Source organism: Hypanus sabinus, chromosome 13 (assembly GCF_030144855.1).
Source record: "Hypanus sabinus isolate sHypSab1 chromosome 13, sHypSab1.hap1, whole genome shotgun sequence".
In the NCBI taxonomy this organism is placed as follows: domain Eukaryota; kingdom Metazoa; phylum Chordata; class Chondrichthyes; order Myliobatiformes; family Dasyatidae; genus Hypanus; species Hypanus sabinus.
In genome coordinates, this window is record NC_082718.1 from 41392620 (window position 1) to 41404767 (window position 12148).

General features: G+C 38.5%; 1 protein-coding gene across 1 annotated transcript in view; it reads right to left on the reverse strand.

Moving 5' to 3' along the window:
• Window positions 1–1266: 1266 nt before the first annotated feature.
• slc26a4 (solute carrier family 26 member 4) overlaps window positions 1267–12148 on the reverse strand; it is a 61545-nt gene continuing 50663 nt past the window's right edge. The window contains exons 20-21 of the mRNA XM_059986882.1: window positions 7647–7724; window positions 1267–4576 (exon numbers count right to left, since the gene is read on the reverse strand). Of these exons, the coding sequence (XP_059842865.1) occupies window positions 4553–4576; window positions 7647–7724 (102 nt within the window). The 3' untranslated portion in view covers window positions 1267–4552. The remainder of the gene's footprint in view (window positions 4577–7646; window positions 7725–12148) is intronic.

The window sequence follows — 12148 nt, forward strand, 5'->3', positions numbered from 1 at the left end:
CCCTTTCTATACCTCTGATAATTTTGCATACCTCTATTAAATCTCCCCAAACCTTCTATGTTCAAGGGAATAAAGTCCTAACCTGTTCAACATCCCAGGAATATCCTTTTTGACCTTATTTATTGACAGAAATTATCTTTGGAGCTATAGTCCAACTTTGCAGAAGACAAGTTTCCAGGAGAGATAGGAATATCATTTGTAAATGAAGTTCACCGTAGCTTAAGTGTTTAGTAGGCCAGTGGTTACTGGCATCAGCACCCAACTTCAAGGTAAGCAGCCCCAAGTTCAGATTTGGCAGGCTCCTTGCAAGTTCTCTGCGTTGAGCATTGAACTAGCAACTCCGCTTTATGAAAAACAGTTAATTACTACAGAAATGGCAAAAATGCCACAAGGCATAAAAGGGAATAACAACCATTTTAAGGGCATTGGTAGGGCATTGAAGAATGCAGTAGAACAGAGTGATCTAGGAATAATGGTGCATAGTTCCCTGAAGGTGGAATCTTATGTTGATAGGGTGGTGAAGAAAGCTTTTGGTATGTTGGCCTTTATAAATCAGAGCATTCAGTATAGGAGTTGGCATGTAATGTTAAAATTGTACAAGACATTGGTAAGGCCAAATTTGGAGTATTGTGTACAGTTCTGGTCACCAAATTATAGGAAAGATGTCAACAAAATAGAGAGAGTACAGAGAAGATTTACCTGGGTTACCTGGGTTTCAGCACCTAAGTTACAGGGAAAGATTGAACAAGTTAGGTTATTCTTTGGAGCATAGAAGGTTGAGGGGGGACTTGATAGAGGTATTTAAAATTATGAGGGGGATTGAAAGAGTTGATGTGGATAGGCTTTTTCCATTGAGAGTAGGGGAGATTCAAACAAGAGGACATAAGTTGAGAGTTAGGGGGCAAAAGTTTAAGGGTAACACGAGGGGGAATTTCTTTACTCAGAGAGTGGTAGCTGTGTGGAACGAGCTTCCAGTAGAAGTGGTAGAGGCAGGTTCAGTATTGTCATTTAAAGTAAAATTGGATAGGTATATGGGCAGGAAAGGAATGGGCTGAGTGCGGGTCAGTGGGACTAGGTGAGAGTAAGCGTTGGGCACGGACTAGAAGGGCCGAGATGGCCTGTTTCTGTGCTGTAATTGTTATATGGTTATAAGTGTGAATTATATTTTGGTAAGAATAAATGGTGTGTGGGCTCATGGGGATCTTGGAGTTTAATAAATAGACAACACAGTTAACAAACTAAAGTCATTTATTTCTTGTACAGGCAGAATTGCAATTTAGAAGTTACAGTAAACTCTTAGAGTTCGATTACCATACTTGAAATAATAAACACAAGAGATTCTGCAGATGCTGGAAATCCAGATTAATGCACACAAAATGCTGGAGGAGCTCAGGTCAGGCAGCATCTATGGAAATGAATAAGCTGTCAATGTTTCGGGCAGAGACCTTTCTTTGGGGCTGGAAATGAAAGAAGATGCCAGAATGAAAAGATGGGGATAGGAGGAGGAGGATAGGTCAAGCCAGGTGGGTGAGAAAGGTAAAGGGCTGGAGAAGAATATTAAATGATATACAAACAATGAAAAGAAACTGCAGGGTTTGCACCAGAAACAGTTATTCCCATCATGAAGGACTGAACAAAGAGGCTTGCTTGTTTCTTGAACGGGTTGACCCAAGAAATCATAACAAATAAAGGCTTTGATAGATAGTGTGTATTTATTTGTGGAGAGGACTAGAAGACCATCCAACTTAATTGGTGAATTTAGAATTTTTGTTAAAAACTGAGTGCAATCAGCAAATGAAGCAAATAGGTCAGTAAATTAATTTAGCACAAAAGCGAAGGAAGAAAGAGGGTTATACGAGTCGGATAAAGAAAAGTAGAAAGAGGCTTAGTGAACTATAATGAGTAGAATGGGTGAGTGGTTGCACGTTCCATATACAATGCCTGATTTCAATCATTCCTTAACTGATATCTTTATTAGACTGATCCAATCAATTTATCATTACATTAAATTAACAAAAAATGATCAGGGATCCACTCATCCATAATTATAAAGAATGTCAGTGCACAAAAATATAGGTATTAAATGGCAAACAATATTTGGTTTCATATCAGAGAGCATTTCATGACAAGCAAGAATGTGTACCATAGGACTCCACTAGCAAACAGATCAGACTTGTAGCATGAGGCAACCTCAAAGCAAAACTAAATATTTTGAAACACAAGAAACACCCCATTCATTCCACATATTTAAAAATATTGAAACAAATGCTTACTTGTATAAAATATTGAACATTAAAATGCATTTTTGTATAGTGTATTGTTTCCAAAGTATCATAACAATTATTCTTAAACAGATCATGTCCAATAGAGTTAGTCTATCCCTCTTTTTCTCCCCAATTTTCGCACGCAATTCCAAAGTTGCTTTTTTTTTTATTACTTAATTCCATACTTACAAGATTCTGAAATGACTATAATTTTACTACACAGCTTAATTGCATATTATTTTACAAAGTCTGCAGTTACAAATTAGTGTAACTGAAATTTAGGTAGTTTATCAAAGGACAAATTTCGCGTCATGATCTGTCACCAATTTACATAAATGAACAAAAGTTGCAAAACAGTGAACTGAGCAGTGCAAAACTAATCAAAAGCTGGATTTGCAGAGCCCATCGATGAAGAAGCCATAATACATACTATTGTTCAAAGAATACAATGATATTCCTATGCCCACAATTGTAAGACAGGTATTGATCAATTGATTTTAAACAGATTGATACTTTAATTAATAAAGTAGACAGAAAATTTGATGAAAACTAAGGTGGACCTTAAGTGATGTCATAATAACACTCAAGAACACCATCCCCCCCCATGTTAAAATTGAAAAAAAATTAACTTGCTTGAAAATTTATTCAATAAAATTCTTAATTTCAATCCTGAATCCAAAAAGCTGGTTATTTGGTTGCAAACTTTAAACTCCTAAAATAGATCAGCTTTTCTCCTTACTTCAACTACAGAATAGTAAAGTTACCACAACAATATCTTCAAATTCTTAATTTAAAAAGGGGGAAACAAAAGATTTTAGCTGTTAAGCCCAATAATTCCATTAGAATCTCCACCTATCAATGAGGACATTTCTGAGGGAATAATACTCCAACATTTCCAGTGGAATGTATTAAAATGAATTTAAAGCCAATTTTAAAATCAACACCCACATAGTCTGTAATCCATGCACAGTGGTATAGAGTGGCTTTCTACAGTATACCACTTTGATGTTACAAAAAATTAATTGTTTTCACTAAAGTTGAACTTTTGTAATTGAAAATAAAACTCCCCTGTCTTTTGTTTAATTTGAGATTTGTTAATATTGTACTTTTATCTTTAATAACAATCACAGCATGGACAAATAATCTGCCCCCATTCACATCCCATATCCATCATTTCAAATTATATGGCCTATTGAATTGTTTTCACCGAAAGCAAGAGTAGACTGTTTAAATGGTATGATTGACCCTGAATTTTTGAGATACCTACTATTCTGTTCAGTGGTTAAATTTAAAATAAAATAGTAAATATAGTGCAGTTCTCCCACAAGGGAAAAAAAAGACCGATCACAATCATCCTCAAAAATTACTACTCATGGGTTACATCTAAAGCAAAATTCCAAATTAAGTACAACTTTCTTCTTGATCTCCATACACTTTATTCCTCAGTGTGACTAAGGACACTTTGGTATCAATAATGTGAAAAATCACGTTAACCCTGAAGGTAGCTAAACATTTTTTTAAAAACAATTCCAAGAATAAAATAATTCATAGCATTAAGATTAGACATTTTTTCATGTAATATTCAAAGTTCAGAATATATTATGCACTAATTATATTGTATTTGGAATAAACTTAGAATAGAATGCATTAACCCATTAAGTTTGTTTTGTAGGAAGTAATTGGGTTTGAAGTTCTCCTATATTTCTAAATATCACACACTTTAAAAGTTTATATAATAAAATGGCACAAAACTTCAGTTTTTGATGTGCAACAATTCCTGTCCCGGCGAGCTATGGTTGATTAAATGTAATTTCAATCCAATTAAGATTAATTCTGCAAAATTATGAATCTACTGTAGACAGAAAATGAACAGTGCAAACTCCCAGCGACATGTGAACAGTCCGTTTCAGATCTAAACAGTCCATAGGACATGACTACAGAGTACTTCAGGCTGGGCTGCAATAGCATTACTCCAATTTATTGATAGTATCATGTCCCTAGTTGCAGAAAAAGATAGCGCCTAATATACCATATAACAATGATTCCCAGGTCAAACCAACCAATAGTCACAATTGCAAGAATTTCAAGCAAAGATTTCTGTAGGTGTTTTATACATATAAAAATAGATTACAAATCTCTTAGATTTATATCAAAGATCATTCATGGCCTATCCATATTAACAACAAAACAGCGGCCTAGTATAGAAAGCTCCAATGAATCCATAAGAACTGACAAGTGCATGTGCCTTGGGAATTCTCTGTATCCAAGATCATTTGGATCAAAGAGCTTCAATAGCTGAATCCAGTGTGGCCCTGTGAAGGAATATTTGAAATAAAGTATCAACTTTTTTGTCTTCCGGAGCAGCAACTTGAACGGCATTAACCAAAAAAAAAAACTTTTAAACTATGAAGAAATGCAACATTTAGAAAAACAGCTGTTTTCCCAGAAAAATCTAATCCAGTCAATTGGTTACTGGTCTCAAGTGCCTAGTTGAGACTCCAGATGTGATCAGCTTCATTTTTTGTAAATAAGTTAGCTACAAATACTGTGCTTGTTCAAAGTAAATTTTGTTATCAGAGTACATACATGTCACCACATACAACCCTGAGATTCTTCCCCCTGCAGGCGCATACTCAGCAAATCTACAGAATAGTAACTACAAATGGGATCAATGAAAGATCAGATAGAGCATAGAAGACAAACTGTGCAAATGCAAATATAAATAAATAGCAATAACTAACAAGAGCTGTGTGTGTTGCTTGAATTTCCAGCATCGGCAGATTTCCTTGTGTTTAGATTTGTGGAATTGTGGTTTTCCAGCTCTGCATCTAATTTCTTTGGTTTACAAGTGATACAGGAGTTTGTGTACCATCCAGCCGCTAGTTCCTGACTGAGCAAGTGTTTCTTTGTGGCAAAGCCTACAGTTGAAGTGCATGGACATCAGAGGCAAGCCTTGACCAAGTCTTTAGTCACTATCCAGATGTCAGTCACTAATGTCACAAGGACAACAATGGTGAACAGTATTATTGTACGTATTTCCTCTTCCAAGCCCAGGGTTAGAAAACTAACACTATGGACCAGAGATATAGCCCACGTTTCATTCTGCACTGTATAGAGGCCTCACACCGTGTTGATAGCTTTTGACAGGCCATTTCTGTCAAAAGTTCCTGATTTTTGGTACACGTTTTGAGAAAAATGAAAAATGTTCAAAACAGATAGTTAAAATGTTGGAACCATTTTTAAATAATTTAAAAAGGAGCAAATAATTAAAATACTGGAATAAAGTGAAAATCTGTAAACAACTTGTGGAGAGTGTAGTTCTTATGAAAGCCTGCCATACTGTAATGTTGAAAGGGCTGGATGCAAGGCATATCAGGCTTCACCTTAGCACAGAGTTTCACTGTTGGGCCAGTGCAGCAGTGGAGGTGATGGTCAGGTAAGTCAGCATCTAACATGCACTTTATCTCAGACCTCTCCATGTGACCCTATCTGCATGCAAACCCGAGACTGGCTGAACCACCCTCTGCTACTGGGAACCAGTTCCTGGCCAGCTTCGCTCAGGTCGTTGTTATTGTAGCTATAATTAAAGTATACTATACATACAAGGTTGTTGCAAAATCAACATCAGATGACAAACTGAATGACTCTCCCCCCCCCCCACATACACAATATTGCATTCTCAAGTTTACATTTTACTCAGTTATGCTTTTCCCTTTTCCCCCCACATTCTGCCTCAGGGTTGTGGGGGGGGGGGGCAGGGGGCTTGGTAGCCTAGTGGTTAGCACAACGCTGTACAATACAGGCGAACCAGGTTCAGTTCCCACCACTGCCTGTAAGGAGTTTGTACATTCTCCCCGTGTCAGTGTGGGTTTCCTCCCACAGTCCAAAGACGTACCAGTTGGTAGGTTAATTGTTCACTGCAAATTGTCCCATGATTAGTCTAGGATTAAACTGTGGGATTGCCAGGCTGCGTGGCTCAAAGGGAAAGAAGTGCTGCATTTCAAAATATTAAAAAAGTTCTCCAATTTCATTCTCATTAACTTCTTCCAACTGATTCATCTCAACTTCCTCCCCATTTCCTAACTTGTTGGATTCTCTTCCCTTTTCCCCTTACATATGCTTCACTCTTTCTCTCTTTATCCTCACACTTCAAGAGTCAGGCAGTATGATTAGTAACAGCTGCTCACTGATTGCTTTTACCGCAGGGGCCAATATTGAGATTAGAAAATGGAAGAGGATATTCAGGCCTTTAAGCCCATTCTTAACACACATGATGCATGCCACAACTCAGTTGACCAACAGTTACTCCACATCTCAACATTCTTTCCCATTGATCTCAGTTAGAGAAATTACAATTGAACTCGTTATGAGAATACACTCAGTGGCCACTTTATTGGATAGGTACTTCCTGTACCACTGGGTGTATGTTCATGATCTTGTGCTAATGTAGCCCATCCACTACAAGACTTGCATTTAGAGAAGCTCTTCTACTCACTGTTGTAATGTCTGGTAATTTGATTTGCAGTTGCCTTCCGGTCAGCTTGAAACAGTCTGGCCATTCTCCTCTGACCTCTCTCATTAACAATGCATTTTTGCCCACAGTACTGCCATTCATTGGATATTATTTTGTTTCTACCCACACCATTCTCTGTAAACTCTAGCGTGCTGTGCATGAAAATCCCAGGAGATCAGCAGTTTGAGATACTCAAACCACCCCATCTGGCACCAACAATCATTCCATGGTCAAAATTACTTAGATCATATTTCTTCCTCATTCTGATGAGTGGTGTGAATGACAATTAAATGTCTACATGCTTTTATGTATTGAAAAATGATTGGCTCATTAGATATTTGCATTAACAAGCAGGTGTATATGTATACCTAATAAAATGGCCTCTGAGTGCATCTCTGCTCAATTAATCTTATTAACAATGCAACCAATGTACATTTTGACTTGTTCAACTATAAGCCTGGACATCGAATATCATGACATAGTCAAAGTCTAAAACAGTCACTGTTCAACAATGTCCCAAGCATAGATAGCAGGTAAATGCAGCTCAGCTGGGCAGACAAAGCACACCCATTCTATATTGTAAAAATGTTTTCAATAGGCAATGGGCAATTTATTATATCTGACAGACTAATTCTATCAGCATTTTTAGCATGTTTCGTGCTTTACAATATCTATAAGGCTGTGTACCAAGCAACAAACTACTTCTGTGGTTTTCCTGTAAACTGCTTTGACATTGACCTGGAAGGTCAAAGGATGATAAAGGCCACTCCTTACATCAAAGGAGATTGTGCCCTAATGACGTGAGCCTGAGAGTGAGGAAACCCCGAGATATGCTAGAAGAAAAATACTTCTTAAATATTGGCATTTACCTGATTCTGATCTTCTAGTTCTTCCACATCATCCTCGATTTCTTCCAAAGGTTCTTTCGATTCTTGTATGAGTGATATCTAGTTGGAAACGCAATTAACAAATCAGTGAAATGTAGCTGTATAATAATGAAACAGTACGAAGGGCAGTAAATCTCACTGTCTATTGAACAATAGGCAATTTATTATATCTGACAGACTGATTCTATCAGCGTATTTCACAATTTACTGTGTTTGTTTTCCCCTATAGCAGAATATTACAACAATATCTTTTCTTGTGAGCACAAATATAATTTGCTTTCTAGAATGTATGATCTAATATGTATTACAAGTAATAGCACTCCGAGTTACCTCCCTATACTGCAACATTATATTTCCAACCATTTATCAATGCAGAGGTATATAACAGAATATAGAACAGGATAGCATGGGACTGGCCATTCAACCCACCAAGCTGGGCCGAACTTGATGCCAATTTATACTGAATGTCCTCCTCCTGTGCATTTTCCATATCTCACTCTATTCAAGTGTCTGTCCAAAATCCTCAAACTCCACCAAACTGCCTGCTTCCACTACCACCCACGTATCCTATTCCGGGTATCCACTACTCTGTAGGAGGGAAAAAAATCTTATCACTCATGTTCCCTTTAAACTACCCCTCCTATCCTTATAAAGGTGGTTCCCAGCCTGATCCACAGACCTCTCAGCTAAAGGTAGGGGTCCATGGCACTAAAAAGGTTGGGAATCCTCGTCTTAAAACATGTCTTCTGGTGTTTGACATTTCTACCCTAGAGAAAAGATTCTGACTTTCTATTTTACCGATGACCTTCAGTTTTAAGGACCTCTGACAAGTCTCCCCTCAGCTTGCAATGATTTCGAGCAGGGGTTCCCAAACTGGGGTCCATGGACCCCTTGGTTAATGGTAATGCTCCATGGCATTAAAAAGAAAAGGTTGGGAGCTCCCTGCTCTAGAGCAAGTAACCCAACCCAAGTTTGTTCAATGCTTTGTTGCAGCCTATACCCTCTAATCCAGCAACATCATGGTAAACCTCTTTGGTACTTTTTCCCCCACAGTCTCTACCTTCTACTATGATGGGGCAACTGGAGCTGCACACAATTCTCCAACAGTAATCTGGTTAATATCTTACATACGTGCAGTGACTTCTTTAGTCTTCTACTCAGCATCCTTACCAATGAAGGCAAACATGACATATGCCTCCTTTACCATTTTATCCATCTTAATCCATTTCCAGTGAACTATGGAGCAGGACCTCAAGATCCCATTGTACCTCAATGCTGCCATTAACTGTATAGTTTCTCATTCTGTTTAACTTACCAAAGTGCATTACCTCACACTTGCCTGGATTAAACACCATCTGCCACTCCTCTGCTCATATCTATAATTGATTTATATCCCACTGGTTTTAATTATAGTCCTTTACATTGTCCACAACACCATCAATCTTGGTGTCACCCACAAATTTGCTAATCTAACCATCTACATTTTCATCCAAATCATTGATAATATCACAACCATCAAGTCCCAATAGCAATCCTTGTGGAGCAGCACTCATCTGAACCTCCAGTCTAAATAGCAACCTTCCACCACTACTCTGTCTTCTCAAGGGCAAACCTGTTCCAAATCCGAATCTGCAATTCACCCTGGCTCCAATGCATCTTTATCTTCTGAATTAATCTACCATGAAGACCTTATTTAATATCATACTAAAGTCCAAAGAGATAACATCCGCTGCCTCAAACTCAACAAGCAATTTTGACACCTCCTCAAAAAACTCATTAAGACATGATTCTGCTTCGCACAAAGCCATGCTGGCTGTTCCCAAGTAGGCCTTGCTTTTTCAAATGAGCACAAATCCTATCCCTCAGTATCCTCTCCAGTTACTTCTCTCCCATTGATGTGGAGGGATACCTGGGCTATCCCCATTTCCCTTCTTGAACAAAGGCAAATTGGCCACTCTCTAATGCTCCAACAACAACCTGTTACCAGTGATGAGACAAAGGTCTTTGTCAAAACCCCTGTAATCTACTCAATGCTTTGGTATATATACAGTACATCATTAAGCCCAGGGGACTTATCCACCTTAATGCTTTTAAGGCAGCTGAGGACCATCTCCTCTGCACTCTGCATCCCAGCACATTAGTATGCCCCATTCTTTTTCCACTGTCCTCCAAATCATACTCCTCCATTAAAAAAGATGCAGAATACTTATTTAGCACCTCAGTCACTTGCTCTGACTCCAGGCATAAATTCTCTCCATTATTCTTAAATGAACCTACCCTTCTGTTAGTAATCCTATTTTTTTCCAATACAAGTATAAAATGCCTTGGGATTTTCCTTGATCTTGCTTGCCAAGGCCATTTCGTAGCACCTTTTGAACTTTCTAATTGTCTGTATGAACACTTTCCTGCTAACTTTATATTCCAAAAGGGCCCCCAGTCTGATTTTAGCTTGCTGAACTTTATGCACTTTTCTTACTTCCTGTTTGCAGGTGACTTGCAAACATTTGTGGCAAAAAGAGGGGAAAGAATTATGAACATTGGAAAATAACTCACAGGGCTGTTAAAATGCTCTTATAAATTACTTCAAAGAACATAAGAAATGCTGGCAGTGGACCACAGCTCTGCACTTATTGAGTAAGATTCTGATAACTGGATAATGGGTTCCAGTTAATGAACTATGAAATGATACTGGAATGTTTCAACCAACTACTGGCCAGTCTCAAGACAACATTAGTGGCTTTCATTCCATGTCAGACACACCATGTCATTCCATGTTTCCAGGCATTTTCATCCAAGAATTTGATCTGGTGCATAGTAAACCCTGTTACATACAGGAACTTAACTTTCTTCAGTTTCCTCCTCCTTCACCAAAAGGTGCCACCATACAAAGGTCCCATTTACATTAATTCAATAGATATCGGGCACATAGTTCTGCATGAGCTCCTCCGAGCAGATATTATAACCATATAACAATCACAGCATGGAAACAGGCCATCTCGGCCCTCCTAGTCCGTGCCAAACTCTTAATCTCACCTAGTCCCACCTACCCGCACTCAGCCCATAACCCTCCATTCCTTTCCTGTCCATATACCTATCCAATTTTACCTTAAATGACACAACTGAACTGGCCTCTACCACTTCTACAGAAAGCTCATTCCACACAGCTATCACTCTCTGAGTAAAGAAATACCCCCTCGTGTTTCCCTTAAACTTCTGCCCCCTAACTCTCAAATCATGTCCTCTCATTTGAATCTCCCCTACTCTCAATGGAAACAGCCTATTCACGTCAACTCTATCTATCCCTCTCAAAATTTTAAATACCTCGATCAAATCCCCCCTCAACCTTCTACGCTCCAATGAATAGAGACCTAACTTGTTCAACCTTTCTCTGTAACTTAAGTGCTGAAATCCAGGTAACATCCTAGTAAATCGTCTCTGCACTCCCTCTAATTTATTGATATCTTTCCTATAATTCGGTGACCAGAACTGCACACAATATTCTAAATTTGGCCTGACCAATGCCTTGTACAATTTTAACATTACATTCCAACTTCTGTACTCAATGCTTTGATTTATAAAGGCCAGCATTCCAAAAGCCTTCTTCACCACCCTATCTACATGAGACTCCACCTTCAGGGAACTATGCACTGTTATTCCTAGATCTCTCTGTTCCTCTGCGTTCCTCAATGCCCTACCATTTACCCTGTATGTTCTATTTGGATTATTCCTGCCAAAATGTAGAACCTCACACTTCTCAGCATTAAACTCCATCTGCCAACGTTCAGCCCATTCTTCTAACTGGCATAAATCTCCCTGCAAGCTTTGAAAATCCACCTCATTATCCACAACGCCTCCTACCTTAGTATCATTGGCATACTTACTAATCTAATTTACCACCCCATCATTCAGATCATTTATGTATATTACAAACAACATTGGGCCCAAAACAGATCCCTGAGGCACCCCGCTAGTCACCAGCCTCCATCCCGATAAACAATTATCCACCACTACTCTCTGGCATCTCCCATCTAGCCACTGTTGAATCCATTTTATTACTCCAGCATTAATACCTAACGACTGAACCTTCTAAACTAACCTTCCATGTGGAACTTTGTCAAAGGCTTTGCTGAAGTCCATATAGACTACATCCACTGCCTTACCCTCGTCAACATTCCTCGTAACCTTCAAAAAATTCAATAAGGTTTGTCAAAAATGACCTTCCACGCACAAATCCATGCTGGCTACTCCTAATCAGATCCCGTCTATCCAGATAATTATTAATACTATCTCTAAGAATACTTTCCATTAATTTACCCACCACTGATGTCAAACTGACAGGTCTATAATTGCTAGGCTTACTTCTAGAACCTTTTTTAAACAATGGAACCACATGAGCAATACGCCAATCCTCCAGCACAATCCCCGTTTCTAATGACATCTTAAAGATCTCTGTCAGAGCTCCTGCTATTTCTACACAAACTTCC